Below are 23276 nucleotides of genomic sequence, written 5' to 3' on the forward strand. Positions count from 1 at the left end.
TCACGGTCACATGGACAGAAGAGAGAAACGCTTCCAGGTCATGGACTATATAAAGGACTCTGGGGGACCAGAACACTGAGCTGAGCTGGGAGGAAGGGTGGCTAAGTGTCTGGGAGAGGAAGATTGGTGTTGGATTATTTGATTATTGATTATTGTATGTGTAGTGTGGAGTGGAGGGTGCTTAGTGCACAGTATTGTAATAAAAAGAAAAAGTATTGCACTTTTACCTGGTGTTTGGCGTGGTACCTGAGGGTTCAAGAGGTCGATAATAACCTCTACTGCTACAAACTGTTTACACAAAGAATGCACTTCAGTGAGGAAATAGTCCAGAATTTTGTGGCTGTCTTATGGCTTAATTTTGTGTGTTGATATTGTGTACTATCTCTGATTTTCACTTTTTCTTTGTTTTGATTACTTAAGTATTACTTACATTTTTTATCATGTTTCAAATCATAGCCACACACAACTCCAGGTATGGGATTTTCTGTGTTCTTTCTTTTTATGAAATGACCTTTATTATTATAAATTTAATATTATAAATTATTCATAGAACATTAGAAAATTGTGATTAGAATACACCATTCAGTACAAAAAAATCCTTGTCTGCCCACTTAGTCTCATTTCTTAAAAATAACATTCAGTCTAGTTTTGAAAGTCACTAAAGTCCTACTGTCTACCCACCAGTTTGTAATTTATTCCATATATTTATACTTCCCTTTTTGAAAAATAAAATTCAGATGTTTGTGAAAAATATATCTAACAAATTTTCTTCTGTATCACAGTGTTTTTATTGAAAAACTCGTTTTAAAATAGCAGCTTAGATTCACTGTTCTAATTCCCATCGTAATTTTGAACACTTCAAACCATATCACATTTAATCTGGTTTTATTTAAACTGAAAACAGAGTTGTACTCTTAATTCCTATTAGCCTTCCTAATAGCTTCTGGATATAGAATGTGAAGAGTTATCTATGACTCCTAGGCCATTCTCATAAGGTGTATTTTCAGGTTTAAAGCCTCCCATTGTGAATTTAAATTTAACATGTTTAATTTCTACTGGTAATACTTCAGATTTATGTAAATTTAATTTGCCCAAGTACAATCATCTGTAATGATTTGGCTGATTCTTGATTATTTGTCATTCTACATAGTTTGGTGTCTGTCTGAAACTTTGCCATCTTATTATTCATATTCTTATCAAGGCTATTTATTTATATTAAAAAAAAGAGCAGTGGCCCCAGCAGTAATCCTGTCAGATGCCATTTTTAACATCATCAGATTCTGAAGTACTATCTCACACCTTAATCCTTTGCTTCATTTACACATTATGCCTTGAACTTCCACTTTTTTTTTTTAGCTTAGCCATGGGCCTTGCCTGTGTGACACTTTCAAAAGCCTTCTAAAAATTAAGATAATTATGATTAGAGAGGTGCAAATAATACTATTCTTTTGTTACTTTAATCAGCTTAATATCTTTTTTCATATACAGGACATTTGCAAGCTTCCATTCTGTTGAAAGTTTGTCTGTATGCAGAGATTTTTTGAAAATCTGAGTCAAAGGTTTTATATGTAATTTCTAATCTGCTTAAGCACTCTAGAATAAATGTTCTGTGGTCCTGACAATTTGTTTGGATTCAGGAGAACTTGTCTTTCTACAATTTCTAGATAAGTAACCACCTCCTCAATAGCCCCTTTAACTATTGGGAAGTTATACACTTCTTCACATGTTAAAACGTAAGAAAAATTTAAATTGAGGTCTTTTGGTATTTCACTTTCTGTGTGTTTAGCTTACCCTGCTCTGTTCATTTACAGCTAAAACACTGTCTAGCAATGCATAGCTTCCTTTAATAATTAAGTTTATCAACTTCTTACTTTTTAACTGTACATTTTGCTGTTCCATCGGAATATTTTTCAATATTGAAATCAACACTAATCATTAAAACCCAAACTCTGCTTTTATCAAATCACCATGTTTTTTTATTATTGTTCAACAACTTTCTTTTATATTACTTAAGTCTTGAAACATGCTTGTAATTAACAAAAAGGAAACATCTGTGTTAAATTCTTTAGCTTTAGTGGGCCTTGGCATAGCTTCAACAATTTTCCTGAAGTGTACTGCATATACTGTATACAACACTACTGTTCATAAAAAATTTCCTGTTTTAATGTTTTAAAAATGGTGATAGAATCCCTCATTAAATTCTCAGACGGCTGATATCTTATGGATGGAATGGCCGTCATATTTGATTTAAACTGTTGTCAGGATCAACTTATCATTCATTGAACATTTTATATCCTATCGATGAAATATTCCACTGTCTTCAGGACAGAAATACTTCCACGAACAGTAACATTCAGATCAGTTTTTTTTTATTTATTGGTTTTTAGTTTGTTGTCTTAGTGAACTTGGCCATGCCAGAAAAGTGCTTGCCACACTGTAGGAGAGCCACACAATTCACAGTATTACATTTTTTAGCCATGGTATTTTATACATTGCTTAAAATATAAAGTATCAGCAGGTTACAATTAGAAATTACTAACATTTCTCTCCTGTTTTTTTTAGTGCCTGATATATGTACAACTGCCATATATGGAGGATCTCAGGCTGTTTTCATTTACCTCCCTTGAAAACAATAAAAAATATACTCCGTCAGGTAACTTGTGATTATCATCTTCATCAGTGTTATACCTGGAGGAATTATCTGGTCAAGGCATACACTGTATGTCATGCTGGCTGTCCATCAACCTATTATGCATGACTTTTATTTATTAATTTCTTAAAAACATTGCTTAAGTTTGCTCTCTTCTTTTTCTCTGAGCTGCTCATGACAATGTTTCTGTTCAGGTTATTTGACCTGTATCTTCTGTTGCTCTGGAATTTGTTCAAAAAGTTATTTTTTAGCCTTTAACTTACCAGATATGTGGTTTCCCCACTTTAATGCCACCTTATTTATAGTTCCAAATGCCTCTGACCTTCAATGTGTTGATGTTTATTTCATGACATTTTTTACATCTGCTGCCCATGTCACACAGCTCTCCCTGCTAACTTTACTATTTTTTTTGTAGTTCCTTGACAGCATCTGTCATCTGAATTGTAATAATTTTTTGTGTTAGACTTTAACACTAAATGTTTACTAGCCTGAAGGACTAACAGAATGGAAAATGTACTAGTTCTTACCAAATCTGTACCAGTCCTTCCTGTAAAAACAGTGCTCTCCATAATGCTGACATTATGGTGCCCTAAATGGGGGGGGTTGGGGGTGGTGGTGGCGCTGTCTGTAAAAATGTAATATCTGCATACTGTGACCAAAATACATTAAAATACCCTTAATTTAAAGGCTGCAATATGAGCTTTAATCATGTCTGAATTGTTTAATTTGTAGTTTTAAACTGTGGAGCAGTATGATAAATCAAAGAAAAGTGTGCCTTTGTCCCAAACATCATTAAGGGGCTCCATACATCAGAAAAATGCAAAGATGAGAAAATTCTATTTTGCATGCGTTATAGCAAATTCATGTAATACCTGCTGCATACAGTAGTATAAAACTATAGTAACAAAGGTTTTTATTAGCTCTTCAACTTGCAGTGTAGTATCTTTTCCATCCACATGATGAAGTAGGGAGCTATGGAAAAAATCCTAAATGTGCTAATTTTTACTTACATTGGCATGTCAGCTTTCCTCTTCATGTTTTACATAACTCTTTATTATACTTTTTTATAAAATACTAACATCCATAAATGAGTTACATATTGCTTTCAGATTGGCAGAGGAAGCTAGTGCATTTGTAATTTCTAGTAGGTGATTTGTTTTAATTTTCTTTTGTCTGAAAATGAATTTGGTATCCTCTTTAAAAAAAATTAAGTAATAAAATGAAAGCAAATATATTTATAGTTTTTATTTAGTCATTTTCACTTTATTTTTCATGACGTTTCCAAAGGCTTGCTTCTTGTGTATCCACAAAAAATGAACTTAAGTTGAGCTTTGTTTCTCCTGCAACAATGAAATTTGTTCAAATCCATAACCAATGCGAAGAACACCTCCAGCATGTGATTAAAATCCTGCACCTGAAATTGACAAGCAAGGAAGAACAAACCAAAGCACATCACCTTATTGTGAAAAAATTCTTAAATATTTCTTTATACAGTCTCACAGAAACAACAGCTACATTTATTTCAGGCTCCAGTTTTTTCAGTTGTTTGTTTTAACTGGAGCTTGAACTTCTGTGGCAATTTTCACAAAAAGTCATACTTAATCTTTCTTCCAATTCCTCTCAATATTAGCTTCCCCTAACTCTCAGAAGTATGAGTATGTTGATATGTACATAAAATACAAAGGACACTGATTTCCATGCGTCTCTCTCCGGGTTAATAGAAAGAGTGTTAGTTGTTATAACATTGTATCTGTGTTTTTTTTTCTTGTCATGTAACACCTACATATACCCAACTAATCACAGCCACATTTTTTAATTAGATTTGGTTTCTTGTTTGCACCCGATGCTGCTTCTGCTTCAAAGCATACTGTCTTTCCTCACACTCTCTAAATTAACCAAGCAGTTTTAGAAAATGAATGGAGAGGAGATATAGTAGGTGACTTTTTATTAAAAATAAAAAAACAGCGATTTGTGATCATGGACAGCATAAGGGAAATAAAAATAAATGCTTTCTCAGAATTGCTGTCTTGAAGCACACCCATTCCATTTTTCTACATACCTTAACCTAGGACTTTTAATAAATATTTAGTAATAGGTAAACAAACATGAAGCATACTCTTAATTTAAGAGTACAGTAAATGTATCCCTTCACCAACTTTCTGTACTTGCGAAGTTAAGGAAAGTTAAATTAGGGCAATAGTTCTAGATAGATAGATAGATTACATTGATATGTAAAATATATTTTACTTAGTTATTTTTGTGTAATTGTTCACAGGAGCATCCTTATGAAAAAAAACAAATGTCAAGGGTTTTTTTTTTTTTTTTTGCTGTTTTTTCATGTAACCGAATATTAACTGCAGTGAAGCATCTTATCTTTGAGAAGTTAGGTTTAATGACCTTTTTGTTTTATGTACAAATTCTTAAATACTCTAAATAAGCTTTCAATCTGATTATTGGAACAGAATGAAAACTCCACAAAAACCTAGAGTTAATGTTTGCCAAGTTCAGTCCTTGGGGACCCATGTGTCTGTAGGTTTTTTATTCCAACCAGCATATGCTTTTAATTGAAGTCCTATCTTAATTAAGTAAGCTGTTATTTCCCAGTTTTTATGTTTTGGTGTAAAATAAGTTTTCTAAATTTTTATTAGTGTGTAGAAAGCATTTCTTTATGTTACAGAAGGATAATTCAAAATTTGTATCTTCATTTTAAAGATTTTCATCAAAACTATTTTGATTTTTATTTCACCTTATCAGGTGTTCTGTTTATTTAAGCCATTGATTACTAATGAGTATGTTAGTGGGTCTGACACCAAGGGAAACTTTCAGTATTCAGTGTTGTTTGCCGTTGTGTCTGCCCTGCTTGTTGTTGATTGTCACTATTAGGATGCAATTAAGGAAAAAGAAAAGGAAAATTAATAGAAAATGACAAAAAATACAGTAAAGTGCTATGGCAAAATTGCAAATATGTCTAAATTTATTATAAACGTAAATCGTACAAGGCGCTTTTTTGAGTACGGAATAGGAAAAAACAATGAAGAACAGCTAATTAGACACATCTACATATTACAAGTAAAATAACTTACTGATCATGAAACTGATTGGGATGAAAAATCTACAAACTCATTGGCCCCACCAGGACTGGGATTGGAAATCAGTGGAATAGACATAATGTGGACTGTGAATGTTATTGAATAGTTAATTGTATATCTATTTTAATAGATTTTTTTTTCATTAAAGTGCTTCATTCCACTACATCTGGTGCAATCCATATATTAAAGCATGTTTTTACTAATTCTACACAGAGCCTGATTTTCAGTCATTTCTGTTCAAAATACAGATGGTATGTGTTTATGTCTTTTATATTTCCAGATACCCTCTTTTGGTGAAAAGAAAACATTATAGTGGGAAAAAAATGTCACCCAATGCTGTAGTTTGCCAAATTCAGAGCTCTATTTTTCCTCTGTCAAAGCCTGCTTTTTCTATGGATCCCTTTCATATTAGTGTAAATATTTATTTTATATGTCTCTCTTCCTTCTTTTTGCTGTTGAGGTGCAACTAAGGGTTAACTATAAAATATTTCATTTTCATCTGCAATATCCTGTTTTGCTGTCACTTTCAATGAATTAAATTCAATACACTAAAGCAGCTTTAACACCTTAAATCTAATAAAACAGAGGCAAGCACTATTTAGTGATAGTCTTATTGTCTGCCAACCAATATTGGCATAATGCAGGATCGCTCTTGGGAAAATTCATATTTAAACAAAAACGTATTTAAAATAAATGTTATTTATGTTTAGACAAAAAAGCAGATGAAAACTAGACAGTAAATGCTGTATTTATTAACAAAGCAACAGAAATTTGTACAAATGATTAATTTATTTTCATTAAGTACAGAATTAAGTCATATGGAACAGTAGCAGTAATGCACAGGTAAAATAATAAACAGGAGGTTTACAATGAAATACCTTGGCAATAATTTGTAGTGTGAGAAAGGGAATATCCTATAACTGTTATACAAAAACATCTAATGTAAAACTGTACTGCAGAATGCAAGACAACCACACCACCATCTGTGTATACCATGTTGCCCTCAAACTAACTGTTCTTTCTAAAGTATGATTTTGAACTAAATTAATGTGAAGTTAAAGTATATCTCAGTATTAAGTGTTCAGTGAAAAAGTTGATCAAATGTAGTAACAGTAATATTGTATTCAAAATGTATAGATATGTTTAGTTTAAAGGTTGTACTTTAAGACTGTCATAAACATCATTTATTTGATGTTAGAACAGTTTATCATTAGTAGTAATAGTATTTTCACATGTACAGAGTACCATAAAATTCTTAGTTACATTGCAGATCAGCATGCAACATGTCGCCTCTCTTCTCTTTAATACCATGATAAAAAAAAATGTATTAAACCGTAACTTTGTTTAAATAAAAAACCCATATTAGTTTACTCCTTGCCTCTGTTTCCATACCACTTATGTAATTATCCTCCCAGTCCCTGAAACCTTGTGGAAAAAACCTACCTAGATGCTGAAAAATCTTAATTTATGACAGTTAATCACAGCACAATAACCATATTGCTCACAGCTTTTTAGTTCAGTTATCTTGCTTAGACAAACAGATCCAGTTTTAAAGGAGGACACGACCCACACTGTATTTTTCTGTACAAAACACACAGTGATATTAGTGCTATGAATCATCTATTCTGTGAACAGTCAGTCTATAAACTGTTAAACAGGAAAATAAAACTCACTCAGCTATTACACTTTTATGTTTGTTACTCTCAATAATATAGTTTGCAATTGATTCTATACAAATTATGAATTTCTGCAGTATTACACTGTTCTTTTTTAATGCACTTGGCTAAAAATTTTATACTTCTAAATCAAGTTAAATACTAAAGTCAAATGCAGATTTGTATTCATTACTTGAAATTACAGAGAGACTGCTGTAGATACTATAATTATGGGTTTTCATTTTTGTCTGTGTAGCTTGACTTGGTTTAAAGGTCCATTGTGGCACTGTCCTTTAAAAGAAGGCAGTAAATTACATTCAGTGATTCTTAATGATTCATTCATAAACTACTCATTTATATGCTGTATATTCCAATTGTATTTTTGCCTGCTCTGAAAAGAGGGATTTATGTGAAAATATCACTAAGCTAAAATATGTGTAATGATGATTTTGCCTCTGATTATTTGACTACAGGTGAGCAGTTGGCTGCAGTGGATTCTCTCATTGAATCAATGATGCTGGTGGTTGATAAGGATAATTTTAAAGTCAGTACAATCCCAAATCCTCAGTTCCAAAGACTTTTTCAGGTAAAATGATATATGTTAGTACAAATACAAACTATTACATTGTTGTATATTTAATTTAGTATGTCCAATGTAGATTATAGCTAGCCTTCTGCTCTCTTTGTATAATGTTGTAGGGAAGAAACTTGGATAAAAAGAGTCAGTCAGTCATTATCCAACCCGCTATATCCTAACACAGGGTCACGGGGGTCTGCTGGAGCCAATCCCAGCCCACACAGGGCACAAGGCAAGAACAAATCCCCGGGCAGGGTGCCAGCCCACCGCAGGGCACACATGTTATCTTATATAATTAAGCATTTTATTCTGCTCACCGGAGTTTTTTTTAATAAAATAAGTCAAATGTTGAGGTAAATGATAGTATGCCACAATTCTGAAAAAAATACATCACATTTCAAAAATAATGAATTCACTCTTCTCTGGGTTGAAAACCAATCAGATGCAACATGGGCAGTAGTGTTGATCAGCGAAATTCGCCAAAGCATTTTTTTTTGAAGTGAATATGCTTTGTCCATTGGTGACCTTGTTTGCGAAATATTTTCCTGTAAATTTTCTGTGCGCACAATTATAATTTACTTAAAACTGGTTTAGTTCCTCCTTCCTGATTGACATCAGTGCATTTGGCGGAGTTTGGCAAAGTTCCCGAACATTGCCATGATTTTGTCGAACTTGAGGTGAAGCAAATTCAGCAGAGTTCGCTTATTACTAATGGGCAGGAGTGTTATTTTTAAAATACCTTTAGTATATTACTTTTGATTTAAATATTCATGTAGTTATTCTCATTTTAGACATTTATTGTTTTACAGTTCATTTGTGTTAAATTACTAAGAAGTATCTCCCTTTTTGAAGATAAGTACAGTCCTTCTAGTAATAATAATAATAATAATAATAAATTTTATTTTTATTGCACTTTATATTTTAGCAATCTCAAAGTAAACATTAAGACTTTTAAAATATGCAAAGAAATATCTTCTACTCCTTAAATTTTTTATTTGGCTAATGAAGAGAGGTTAGTGTGTTTTTCTAAAACTCAGAAAAAAAGATTTATAAATTGTTTCAAAAATATTATTATTAGTGGCTTTCATCATCTAAATCTAGATACTTGTTGTTAAAAAAACTCTTCTTGGTATAAAAATAGGCAAAGACATGCTTTCCTTAATTAATACAAATATGAGTACAGTTTGCTTGGATTTTACAATATGAATGTGCTTATGAACACTTATAATGAACTGGAAAAACAAGTAATCTGGAAGAAATATTATTCACTGATTTTTGTGTTGATCTAGCTGTATTTGGTGCTCCAGTGTTTCCAGATTACGTAATTATCTCTGCATACTTTTAGTGTCTGCATCACCGTGCTCTGAATCCCACAGCTCCTTTACCATCAATGGAGCAGTCATTGAGGACTGTTCTGGATAGACCACAGGAAGTGACAGCCAGCTGTCTAGGCTCACTACAACAAGTTCAGCGGTGCTTTCCCTTGCAAGAGGCTGCACTGAAAAAAGAGCAAAAGACTGCACAGGACATCTTTGGTGCCAGGTACCTGTGTTATAAGTTAAAATTTGTAGATTTCAATGTCTACCATGAATCTTCCATATATGATTTGTAGTAAACATCCTTCCGTGAAAGAAATTATTTCTAAAATACAGTTTTAGAAGTTCTTAATCATTAAACATTCAACTACATTTGATACAATACAGTAATTTAAACACAATAGCCAAAAAAAAAAAAAAAATCACGTCCTGTATAGATGGTCTGCAACAGATATACTGTTTTTATGATAGTGAAAAGTGGCATCTTATAAAAACTTAGTTTACATTTTTAAGACAGGAACTTTTTTGCCTTTATGTCACTATGACACACCTCTTAAAGTGAGACATGTTAAGGTAAAAATTAAAATACATCATCTAAGGAGAAGTATGGTTAAAATACATTTCACTTGAAACATACTGGGCTTAAAAAATATCTGAACTCAAGTAATCTCTCATTCCTCCAGCATCTTTTTGGTGACTGCTTTCCTTCCAGCGTCAGAGTTTTGAAGTCTGAAAACAAGTAGAAATGGCACAAATTATCCATAATGTAATGTGATATCCTGAGGATTGTATTTTTCTACACACTAAGACAGGAGGAAATGCTACTTCCAGGACTTGCTTAAGTGGGTATATAATTGGGTGTAGAAGCATCAAGTCATGCAAGGGAATTTAAAGATACAACACAAATAAAGTGGAATAGGGATTTGAGCAATACGTGATGGAGCAACGTAAAAACCTAATTTCTCCAAATGCAGACCAATCTCAATGTAGGAAATAGCGTGAAAGATGATGTTATTTTTTTTCCCACTGCTCGGGCTTCAGGTTTGATGATCCTTACACCAGGTTATGTGTCTTTATACATTGGCCCTTCACTGCAAGCTGTTTCTGAATGCCAGGATTGTCTCTGCCCTAAATTCCAGCTATGTAGAGCTTCTGACTTATGTTTTTACTGAGACTAGGTCACAGAGGTACTGGTTTAATTCTGCTGTAACACAGGACAACATAATTTTTCAAAATTTTGCTTCCTGTATGTCATCTTCAAGCTGAACATAAGTATAATTTCAGAATAACTGTATTATATTGGAATTTGGAGGAGCATGAAATTAACTTTTATTGAATTTAGTGTGCTTAATCATTTAATGGTGCTAACACATTGCATTAGTCCAATTGAGCTAAAACATTTTTCTGCAAATTTCCACATGTACTCTTCATCTGATGCTTTCATTTCATGTCCAGTAATAGTCTGAGAGCATTCACATATTCTACTTGCCCAGATACTGCTTTTGTATCATCACAATGTCCTGGTGAAATCTTTCACCAAGTTTGTCACTGACTGCACAAGGATTAGCAGGGAAGAAGCCCAGATGTGAATGCAGAAAATTAATCTTTAGTGACAGGTTGTACTTCGTGGTTAAAACCATAATGCATGTTGTCAACCAGCTGGATATATTGTGGTGCTCTGTAGCTGCCAAGAAGATTCTCAACAACATCCTTGAATGTGATTTTCTCTGGTCCCACTAGCAGATCTTTGAACCACTTGTCTTTGATGACGTGTCCGGTTTTTGGACTAACAAAAATTCCTATCTTAATTTTGGCATCAAAAGGAAAACATATGCCTCAAATATTGAAATCATTCACCTTCGTTGTTCATCTCTTTAACAATAATTTTCATCCTTCCAAGTTTTATATTAAGAGGATTCAAACATATCATTGTTAGGTCAACAGGTGGTTTGTGTACCATACTTTTCTACTCTGGAACTAAATGCTTATGCAGCAAGCAGATTTGTTTTTATAGCTTTTTGTTGCCAGCATCCATCCTAACTAAGCATGCCCAGATGTGCCTAAGAATTAGCAGATCTATTGCTTACTTTGTAGATAACATATAGTTTGCTTAAAATATGAGAGGTAATAACAAAAAAAGGTAATTGCAATAAAACAGTGTGATAGGAAAATTTTGTTGATTTTTGTGATCAGCAGGCCAAAATCCACAGACAGAAATGTTCAAGAAGCAAAGTATTTTTTAGTCCAGTGTAATTTATTCAACTAAATGATGATCAACCAAAAATGACTCACCTTTGCAGCTGCAATTGTAATTGTGACTAGTTTACTTAATTGTTAAACTCCTTTTCAATGTGGTGTTTGTTATTTTGGATACTTCCTGTAGTTAACTAAGCCAAGTATTGGTAAATCTTTCAGCTAATAAAAAATAACATGTAGAAAGTTGTGGTTGTATAATCAATGAACTTATTAGAATTTTCACTTTTTCAGTAAAGAAGAACCAGATGCGAAGAAACCCCATCTTGAAGCAGGGGGAGATTTCAACATTAGTGAACTATCTGAAGGCAGTGTAACTGCAGTAAGTTTAAACTTTTGTGTAATTTGTCAGTTTTTATTAAACATTTAATTTCTGCCAGAGTAAAGTTGTACTAACCTTTAAATCTTTTTCTTTTGTAAAAGAATAAAATAGTGTGGTGGTCCAGCTGTTTTTTTATATACAGTCTTTATAATTTATGTACACTGTGTGCTCCAGTTTTTGAATCTAATGAGGGTTCCACTTTTTATAAGAAGCCTAATAACTGAGAAATGAGGTCAACTTAAATAAGGAAAATATACCTTACTGCAGAATGGTACAATAAAGTATAACAAAAAAGAATAACGTTTAATAAAATTGTTTGGTCATGGCATTGATGCATTCATGACTGATTTTATGACTAAGATTAAGGTACAAGAGTCTTCTTTAGTAATAATTGGCAATTTAAAAGAAAATGGCAGTGAATTTAGGAAATCGTGTCAAATATGCACTGCATAGGCTAAATGCGTTTGTTTTATGAACCCTGGTATTTAAAGGGAGGTTGCTTGGAACTAAAATAGCAGGTTGGGGTTGGCTATGCTGCCATTGGGTAGACAGAATTGGATAAACTGAATGGCACAAAAACACCAATGTGTGACCAATCATTAATTGTGATTCTGGTTGACCCATTAAGCCAGGACTCGGAAAATTCCAAAAGAACAGAATTAAAAACAAAGGAATTCCAGAGGTCAAGAAAAAAAGAACTTGGCAGCCTCCATCAGGACATTAAAGCCAGTTTTGCTGCTATGGTGCCTGATGAGAAAGTCTATGTTGAATAAATAAAAAAAAAGAAAAAAATGTATTTAATTTCAGGAGCATAAAAAATGTGGAAGAAAAGAAATATTCAAGCATAGGATCTTACAAACAAAGTTGGAGGCAAAAGACTAGAAGGAAAAACAGATGGATAGTCCACACATGTATGTGGATACATGTTTAGGACTTTTAAGAGAGTATACTGTAGGTCACACAAAAGGCTGAAAGTCTTACGGCGAAACACTTTTTTTGAGTAAGATGTAGACATTGTGTAAATGTCAATGTGCTAATGGTTAAGTTTTTTGGAGACCAATCCTCTTAAAGATTTTATTGTAAGATTTATAGAAAGTACATCTCTTTTAGTTATGTTGTTTTACATATTAGGATCTAATTAACCAACACCTAGTCCTCATCAAGTTCTGAAATTAACTTAGTTGGTTAGTAACTGCTGCAGTGTATATTTGCTGGGCAGGAAGAACAGTGTCATTTATTTGAGTTCTGAATAATGCTATTTTTTCAGTTTGATAGTAGCACTCAGTTGACTTCATGTATCTACAGTATATACTAAAGCTGAAAAAGGCATAATTTCAATGCAGAGTTCAAGATACCATGTTATTTAAAAACCTTATTATCTGATTCGCAGAAAAGTATCAGAATTTGAATTAATATTATTAAGTTAATTAATAACAAACTATTCTTTTGACATCTACTGTTGGCTGTTAAAATTATAATATGTACAAGACCGCAAAGAAAAGAAGTTGGTCAGATGCTAGGGATTTTTAATCATACAAAATTTAAGGTTTGATTATTAATATTAAAACTTTAATTGCACTTATTATTTTATTTCGCCACCCACTTTGTGGCTTTTTAGCTAGCCCAGAAGATGTAAAGTCATTCTTCATTTCACTCTTTTATATAAATTAATGCACTATGTCTATTTGTGTTTCGCAATGAAATAAATGAATGTACTAACTGTTGCGTTTTAATGATCTTGAATTATTTTCCTAATATAAATGTTATACCAGATACTTTTATTTGTACAACTTAAAAATTCTACTACTAAGTTAAACAACAATACATAGCAAATTTTTAAACAAACTATAAGAAGTGTGGCGACGCAGTGGGGAGACCTGAGGACCTGGGTTCACTTCCCAGGTCCTCCCTGCATGGAGTTTGCATGTTCTCCCCGTGTCTGCATGGGTTTCCTCCCACAGTCCAAAGACATGCTGGTTAGGTGGATTGGCGATTCTAAATTGGCCCTAGTGTGTGCTTAGTGTGTGGATGTGTTTGTGTGTGTCCTGTGGTGGGTTGGCACCCTGCCTGGGATTGGTTCCTGCCTTGTGCCCTGTGTTGGCTCCAGCAGACCCCTGTGACCCTGTGTTCAGATTCAGCGGGTTGGAAAATGGATGGATGGATGGATAAGAAGTGTAGTCTAGAATTAAATAAAAAAAACTAGAGGAAGATAAATAGTGTGTGGACCCGATTTGTCAAGTTCACGCAGTGCAGGCTTGGGGTGAAGTAGCCAGAAACTTGTGGAGCTACAAAACATTGGGATGGTATTGTACAGTTAACACAATTCCAAAATTGTTGTGAGGTGAAATAAGTAACTGTTCTTTTACAATTGAAGGTCACCTTTTGCCTATGAATAACACTTTTTTTTTCAAATAAATTTAAATTATATTTGAATAGTGTGATTCGCTCTAACAACCTAAGCAGACACCAGTATCATGGTCAAAAACTTCAAACACATGTCATTAATGTTCCCTATATACACTACTAGCTGAAATACCCAACATTGCCAGGGAAAAACCTTTTTTTGGAAATCTGATACAACTAAACACAATCTTCTATAGGACAAAAAGACATGCTCTTAGACAAAAGCTGTAATCCATCTAGTAATCATAATGAGGATAAACCAGGGTGTGTGAACAAGTCACTGACAAGATGTTACAAAAATAACAGTTCTTTATTAAAAAAACAAGTGATATAAAAATATTGAGTGTGTCCAATTTGTTTTTTTAGTGAGAGACAGACACACATGCATAAGTCCAATCATTTCCAGCTCATGTATTAAGTGACACAAAAAATAATAAAAATAAACAAAAAAACAAGCAAAAAACACCAGAACCCTAGTCTGTCTCCCCTTTTCCTTTTTAAATAGTGCAGAAGGGACTACCCATGACTTTAATAGTCAATGAAAGCAACACGTTCCTGAAGTCCGAGACTTTTCCCCCCTTCACCTTTTGTCAGGCTGCTCCAGGAACCCTCAAGGTCTTCCTTCACACAGGCATAACTCAAAATGAAACAAATATCCAGTGCATCCTTTGTCTATCTCCATGTTTTCAGCATTTCTAGGGGATAAAACCAAGAGTACATGTGCCTCCTCTTCATCTCTTTCAGGTTACTCAGAAATATCAGCGGTACACCCCTCCACTCGGTGGACTCAATCTCAGTCATGAAGACAAGCTCTCCTCTCCCCTGAGGATGTCCATTCTCTCATTTTATATACCCCATGGGATTCCATCCATCAGTCCTATTAATAATCTCACCAAGCTCCTTCCAGTCATCTAGCATGCCATCACATAGTTTGGTCTTCATGCTGTGATCTGGAAGAAACCCTTTAAAGTCCATGCTCACATACGCATGCATATGTACCAACACAGACACTCTAAATTGGACTGCTCTCCAGTAAATAGCCTCTTCTAATTAATGGGCCCTCCTAGCTCACACTGAAACTTTTTTCCCTTTCCTTCACAGCGCGGCATTTGTTACTTGGATGCCTCTGCACATCTTGGGTGGGGTTGAGTGTAGTAGCACTACTTCACTTGCAGCCATATCTCCACCATGGTCGTGCATGCTTACGCAGCAGTGTCACCATTTCTCACTCCACCAGAGGCCTCTAAGCACCACCCTTTGTCCCTCAAAGTAAGCACCAACTAGTGCAACTATTTACCCCCTCATTTTGTTCTATAAACAGCCCCACTGTCACTCATCATACACATGCGCACCCATAGGCAAACACTGTCATGACAGCACGTCTTATCACAGGAAGGATTTCCATAAGATTTAGTACCCACTTAGGCAAAAGAGTATTTGTGAGTTCAGGTATTGATGTTGGGTGAAAGGTCCTAGCTCACAATCAGCCTTCCAATTCATCCCAGAGGTGACTGTTCAGGTTGAGTTCAGGGCTCTATGCAGGCCACTCGAGTTCCTCCTCACCAAACTTGTCAAACCTTGACTTTGTGCACAGGAACACAGTCATGCTGGAACAGAAAAGAGCCTTCCCTAAGCTGTTGACTGAAAATTGGAACTGCCTTTGTCTGGAAATATCTTTGTATGATTTACTACTAACAGTATCTTCCACTAGAACCAATGGGTCTAGACTAATCCTGAAAATCAGCCCCTGACCATTATCCCTCAAACTTTACAATTGGCACTATGCAGTCAAAAGGTAGTGTTCTCTTGGCATCTGGCAAACCCCAATATGTCCATCAGATTGCCAGATAGCGAAGTGTGATTCATCACTCTAGAGAATGCTTTTCCATTGCTCCATAGTCCAATGATGATGTGCTGTACACAACTCCAGCAGACACTTGGAAATGCACATAGTGATTTTAAGCTTGTGTGCAGCTGCTCGGCCATGGAAACCCATTTCATGAAGTCTCCAACACGCAGTTCTTGTGCTGATATAGCCTCGAAAGGCTGTTTGGAACTCTGTTGTGAGAATGCAACAGAAGATAGGTGATTCTTACATGCTTCAGCACTTGATAGCCCTGTTCTGTAGATGCTTCCACTTCATAATAATAGGATTTACAGTTGAGCAGGGCAGGTCTAGCAGAGCAGAATTTTCATATACTGACTTGTGTCAATGGTAACATCATCTGAGAGTACCACATTTAAAGTTACAGAGCTTTTCAGTATGACCCATTCTTCTACCAGTCTTTGTTGATGGAGCTTGCTTTATTTTATGCACCTGTTAATAATGGGTGTCGCTGAAACACCTCATTCATTTGGAGGGGAGTCGACATACTTTTGACCATATAGTGTACATTTTTTTATATTTTATTATTGTGTGTAATGTTTTCTCATAAGTATTTTATAGGTACTATGTTTTTTTTCTTGCCATTACATAAGATGTGTATGTTTTTGGGACATCACAACTCAGAGATGGTGACTGCTAAATTCTATTAAGACATGCTAAAATTCTTATTAATGTGATGTCACAACAATTAAGTCAAGTGTCAAATGTTGAGTATATGGGCATTGGTGTATTCTACCGTTTTATATGGTTAATCTAATGCTGGTTCTGAAGTTTTGTTCAGCTGAACACTTGCATACTTATGCAAAGAAATGATTAGCATGAATGTGATAGAAAACATTGATAAAGTGTACATTAAATAAAATAGCATTTGCTTTTCATTTGTTTTTTTTTCTTCTGTATTTTTGTGTGTTCCTTTGTAATTTTATTCCCTCTATTGAATGAGTTCTTGAATGAAAGATTTTTGCGGTGAGAAACTATTGCAGGGTTTATACTAATATTCATTCATTTGTAATGATGGTATGGTGTGGGATGGGATGTTACTTTTTCAGTATGTCTACAGAATAGGTAAAATCCCTGAGCTATTCTGTCTTGCAAATTTTGGCATAAAGGATTCAGTTAATTTTTATTGGAAAATGAAAATAATTTTGAATAAACAATTGGCGTTTTTCCTAATTATACTTAATCTATTTTGGGGCAAGAAGTGTCCGGAAGACCTCGTTATAACACCACTGAATACTTTAATAAAAATGTATCTAGAGGTAGTCCCCAGGTTACGAACACCCGATCTACGACTTACGAACGAGGACGCAGCTGCAACGCATGCGCCTCAGTAACTGCTGCTCTGTCATCTTCGGCCTGGGATGCTGCAAGCGGTGGCTGGAGGGGGGGTGATTTCTCTGCTTGCGCAGTGTACTGTCCCTCGGGCGGCTCCCGGCAGCAAGCAGTGACCCGTGGTCCATAGTCACTGGGGCCACAGCTATCGCTCGTGTGCAGGACGATGGTTTGCTGCCCGCCCACTACGCCACCACAGCTACTGCTCCTGACTGCATGCAGGCTGGATGGAGCGGAGGGGGGCGTTTCACTTCCTGCCCAGCACACATGGCTGGTAATGCTGCCAGCGGTGACCTGGTTATGGCTGAACGGGGTGGGGGGGTGGGGTGGGTTTGGGTAGCATTGTAGTATGCCTCAGACGGCTGCCTGTTGAATCGGGGTTGGGCGATTCACTACTCGCCTTTGGCCGCACCGTGTTCGTTCTACAGCATACTGTAGTGGAGGTGACTGTGAGGTGGGCTGGTGATGAACAGCCCCTCACCGCCCCCATTCATTCTCAATAGCACGCCTGCTTGTACTGTTATTCACATAGCAGGAAGTTGTCTCTTGTCAGTACATCAGACGTGTTGATGACTGGTGCCTTCCTGCTGTGATAACGTGTACAGTGCTGTGCAGAAGAGCTCATCTTCACCTTTTGTCTTCATCCTTCAAGAATGTCTCTGAAACACAAATCTGATGCAAGTGCTGGTGATACAGTAAAGAAGAGAAAAACCATCACCATTGAAAATAAAGTAGAAATAATAAAAAGGTCAGAGAGGTGAAACTCCATCATTCCTTGGCAGAGCACTTGGTTACAGTCGGTCAAAAATAGCATTTATTAAAATAATGTACCTGTTCCGACTTACATACAAATTCCACTTAAATACAAACCTACAGTCCCTATCTCGTACATAACCTATCTCGTACATAAATTGGTATGTACACCTGTGTTCTTCATTTATAATAATGGTAATAATTCATTTAGTGTTTCACTTTATCATTTTAGGTGGGCAGTGTTGATCCAGTTCGAGATTTTCGCATTATAATTCGTCAGAAAAACCTTCCTTTCAACAATGGTAAGATCACTACCTAAATTCTACTTTGAAACTGATTTCTTAATGGATTTTTCCCACCTACCAATTTTCTGTGATCAATTTGACAGTCATGGCCTTTATTGAATGTCATTGTGGCACAGTGGTTAGCACTTCTGTCTGACAGTTCCTGTTTGATATAATTCAATTGAATTAAAGTTTGAAGTTTGTATTTTCTTCCATTGTCCTTGTGGAGTTTCCTCCAAGAACACTGGCATTTCTCCTGCGTCCAAAAGATTGGTTTTAGTATGTTTAAATTAGCTAAGTGTGAATGATTATGTTCTGTAAAGGACTAGTGTTCAGGGTTGGTTCTACCTTGCATCATGTGCAGCCAGGATAGGAAGCTCTACACAGCCCTGAACTAGATAAGTAGGTTAGATGCTGGATGGATGGACTTTGTTAGCTTTGGTTGTAGGGAACCCAGTACTTGGAAACAATATTAATCATTTATTATCATTAATTTGGGGCACTTTAAAAATTATTCTTATTTTAATTTTTATCAACCTCAGATTCTAATACAGTATGATACTGCTGTATAGTTGTTACATTTAGGTCTGATACCATAGCTTATATTAGCTGGAAGCAAACCAAATAAATGTTTCATCTCTGTTTATTAAATAGCTTGCGAGCAGCTCATTAACAGGATTGACCAACTTCTTGGAACCAAAGGCACACAGTATTATATAAAGAGTATTGCATGCCTTCAAGGCTTTAGAGAAGAATCCATTAAGGTGAGGAAAATACTCATTTCATTCTTGGAACACTCAATTTAATTTATTTACGTAATATGTGGGAAATTAATTTCCATAATTGTTCAACTTATTGCTTAACAGTGAAATTCTGTAGAAATTATTATTCATGAAAATATTTGTATTCATTTATGCAAACAGGATTCTAAGTAATTGGAAGATAGTAACAGAATACAGTTTATTTGGATTCTGAGGTTAATGTAAGGAGACCACCCCACCCCAACAGGCACCATATCTAACTGCAGACGGGAAGATGATAATATTGTCATCAGACTAATGCATGTACTGAAAATGGTTTTATATTTGACAACTAAGTCAAATAAGCTAACATATACTGTACATTTTGTATGGACTTAAAAATAAAGATAAATTAATTTTGATTTAAAAGTTAAATAGGAAATAGACTTTTTCTTGGCATGTAATCCTGAGTGACAGGCAAAAACAAATACTTTGAAATTTCTACTCAAACTAGAAACAATTTGATTAGAGTGAAGTTAACTAACTAAGAACAAAGCATACAGCAGGTGAGCTATTTTTCTTGAAAAATGTAGATTGTTTTCTCTTTTTATTATCTTTTATTTTGAAATAGTTGTCTCTTGTACAGAGCTTTCTTACCTTTGTTACTTTCAAATTGGTATGTACACCTGTGTTCTTCATTTATAATAATGGTAATAATTCTTTACATTTATATAGTGCTTTACTCACTACTCAAAGCAGTTTACACAGTGATTAGGGAGCCACTTCAACCACCACTAATGTGTAGCAACCACCTGGATGATGCAACAGCAGCCATTATTGTGCCATTACACTCACTAGCTGTTAGGTGGTGAAGGGGTATGTCACTGCATATCAAAGCTTTGCTATTATTTAGAGTTGTCATAGTTCTTTTTCATTGTACTTCCATTGTACTTTAAGAACCCTCATTGGTTCTTAAATGTTGCATACACTAAGCCTTCCCCTAAAATTTAAGATCAAATCAAACCAGTTTGAATTTTTTGGGGGTGAGTTACAGACTGGTTGCACCAAGTCACAGGTAGTGCACAGACTACATGACAGGGAGTAATAGTGTGCTGTGATTGCCTCTAGCTTGATAAGACCATGTAAGTGAAGTCTGTGACAGAAAATTGCTGGTAAAATCATTTCATGTTTCAGGGCCTTACGAAAGGGTTTTTAGCAAACCAAATGACAAGAGAGTTGGCTTCCTTGTATTCAGGGCTAGCAGCACTCAAGTATATCTGATAAGTCTGTATCAGTCACAACCAAATGATCCTTACTAAAGCATATAGAAGTCTGTAAAACACAATGGTTATAGAGACTGGTGGCTATAATTCAACCTTGCCAGCTCTTGACAGACAAACCTACACAACAGATATTAGCTAAAAATGTTGGGTTTATGTGCACCTAAGAAATCAATAACAAAATGCCCATTTCTTTCCTTGCAACCTATGGTTGACGCTTGCTTTCTGCTTTTATTACATAAAATGTGCCTTGCTGCTCTGTTGCCTTGCCTAGGATGTGGCCCAAGTGACATTTCTAATCCAAAGGGAAATCTAGTGCCAGATCTTACGAGTGGAAGGCAGTCCTTAACAGAGTTTGATATGGATGTTGCATTGAATAAAGCCTTGCTAAAAGACACCGAGGTACATAAGCACGAGAGACTAATAAAATTAGTGTGTTCATCTTGCAGGACAAAAGAGCTGATTGAACACAAACTTCACGGTTATATTTGTGCCAGCAAAAGAGAGACATTGCATGAAACCTCAAAGACAGTAACTTAATTAAAATCACCTACGACAAGGTTCAACTAAAACTAGAAAGCGAAAAGCAATTGAACAAAAACACAAAGAATACTCATTATCCTTTCCATATGCATCAGTGAAAATCTCTCAGTGGGCCATGAAGACTCCAGTAGATAACATGAATAAAAAAAAGAATAAATACATTGCAGCTTTATAAATTTTGCTTCCAAGAGGTTGTTTTTGTTTTGTGGTTAGCCTAAAACTAGCAATTGGATTAGTACAGGGTGATTCAAAAAGATTAATCTTATTTCAAAGTGCCATATTTTTACAACCGTGAGGCACCAAAGAACCAATCACATACCAATTGAAAGAGAGGGTCATAGAGTTTCTGACTGTCACCAGAAGATGGCTCCCTTCAGTCTGAGCATGGGATGAAATTGACTATCGCGTTAATGTCAGTACTGTACAGTTGAAGGAGGTCATATTGAGCACTGGTAAAATTCCATAATAAACTATATGCTCAATTATGTTGAAATAAATCATTTTGAAATCTGAGGAATCTTTTTGAATTACCCTGTATATTATTTTCTGTTTATTACCACAGCTGAAAGTTATAAACTATGTAAAGGATAAATCTTAAGCTTCCAAAAGCCTTTCTGTCTTAATTCAACAGAAAGGCTAAACTTGTGAGAGTAAATTCCTTCAACTAATTCACAGAGTTTGCTGGAACATAGTCATGTAGCAGCTTCACACTGTGTAGCATACACACACACAAAACATCACAGAGGGGTTGTAAAGAGAATCAACATCCTGTGCCAAAGTAACACTCAATAAGAAGTTTGTAAAAAAGGAGAGGAAATATAATTTATAAGTATGTGCCCCCTTTCCAAAAATAAGTGAGAAAGCAAACCAAAACAAGAAATGAAAAAGAAAACAAGCTTAGGTTTATGTTTTTATGTTTTCATTTATTGTCCTGCATCTGTATATACCACACGTGCAAATATCCATGTATTATCCTTAATAATGAACTGTATTATTTTGCTTATTGTAGTGAGCATGTTTGAGGGGTTCCTTGAAAAATAGTTGCTATGTCTGAACCGCTGACAAGTCAATACTCTTTTGTCTGTGCCTTTAACAATTTGTAAATTTTATTCATTAATTTAAATTTATATCTCTTCCTAGTTCCCATGAAAAATAAATATTTCACGTCTATAACTCCTTTTGGACTTGAAAATCTAAGGTGAATAAAGGAATCCTAATTCACTGTTGTGTTCGAAAAATTAAATGATCTCAACATCAACGGCATATGTGAAAAATACCTATATGTAGGATAGCACTGAAACAGCACCTGTTAGAATCAATAATGATTTATGGATGGCAGAAGATATTGACTGTCTCAGTTTTGTAATTCTTTCGGACTCACCTGAAAGCTTTCTTTCAACTGATCATTCTGTCCTTCCAGAGCTTTTAAAAAAGAATATTAGCCTTTCTGAGGTAGTGCTTAATTGGGTCCATTTAATACTGGTGCAGAATTCAAGACACCACAATGAGCTAAAATTGAACTCAATCTGTTGATTTATGCAGGAGCTCAAAATCCCGTTCTACTAAGCTGAGTGGGCCAGTATTAAAAGTCGACAACATGGTGCATTTTTTTTATATGGTTACATTAGTTATGTTAAAAAAAAACAATGGATCCAAGACTTAAGATACACTGTATATAGCATCTATTCACATTAGAAGTCATACTTGCAGGTCCTACGTAGTAGATCACTCATTACACAAAATGCACTCAAAATGCACCTGCCTTCTGTCTGATATGCCACATACAAAGTTTCAAATTGAAACAAATACATTGTCACATATTGAGTTATAAGTTGTTTTTTTTTTGTTTTTTTTTTTACTAATTTTATGGATTTTTTACAATAAATAAATTATAAATCAGGCATACAGTACTTTATCTCATTCAAGGTTAAATGCCACCTCTCTCTAGAGAACAAGGAATAAAAAAATGTATTATCAACTAAACATGTAAAGATGCTCAAACATGTACAAAATTTCAGCATATTGTGAGGTGCTGTTGCTCTGTTTTAATTTTGAAAAATTTTTAAATAAAATGTCATTAGATCTTTTTAGCATGCAAGGAGTGAAGTTTAGTTTATTTCTTCTGTTGACTAACCTACACTCCATTTATATACAAAGCAGGCAGAGTTCAGACTAAATTCAAGTACCCTTTAGC

At 34.9% G+C, this 23276-nt stretch overlaps 1 protein-coding gene across 1 annotated transcript in view; it reads left to right on the plus strand.

Moving 5' to 3' along the window:
- The window catches only part of xrcc5 (X-ray repair complementing defective repair in Chinese hamster cells 5), a 78260-nt gene that overhangs the window by 50004 nt on the left and 4980 nt on the right, over window positions 1–23276 (plus strand). The window contains exons 12-17 of the mRNA XM_028807538.2: window positions 2563–2653; window positions 7868–7980; window positions 9317–9513; window positions 11775–11862; window positions 18468–18537; window positions 19174–19283. Of these exons, the coding sequence (XP_028663371.2) occupies window positions 2563–2653; window positions 7868–7980; window positions 9317–9513; window positions 11775–11862; window positions 18468–18537; window positions 19174–19283 (669 nt within the window). The remainder of the gene's footprint in view (window positions 1–2562; window positions 2654–7867; window positions 7981–9316; window positions 9514–11774; window positions 11863–18467; window positions 18538–19173; window positions 19284–23276) is intronic.

Source organism: Erpetoichthys calabaricus, chromosome 8 (genome assembly GCF_900747795.2).
Source record: "Erpetoichthys calabaricus chromosome 8, fErpCal1.3, whole genome shotgun sequence".
Lineage (NCBI taxonomy): Eukaryota > Metazoa > Chordata > Cladistia > Polypteriformes > Polypteridae > Erpetoichthys > Erpetoichthys calabaricus.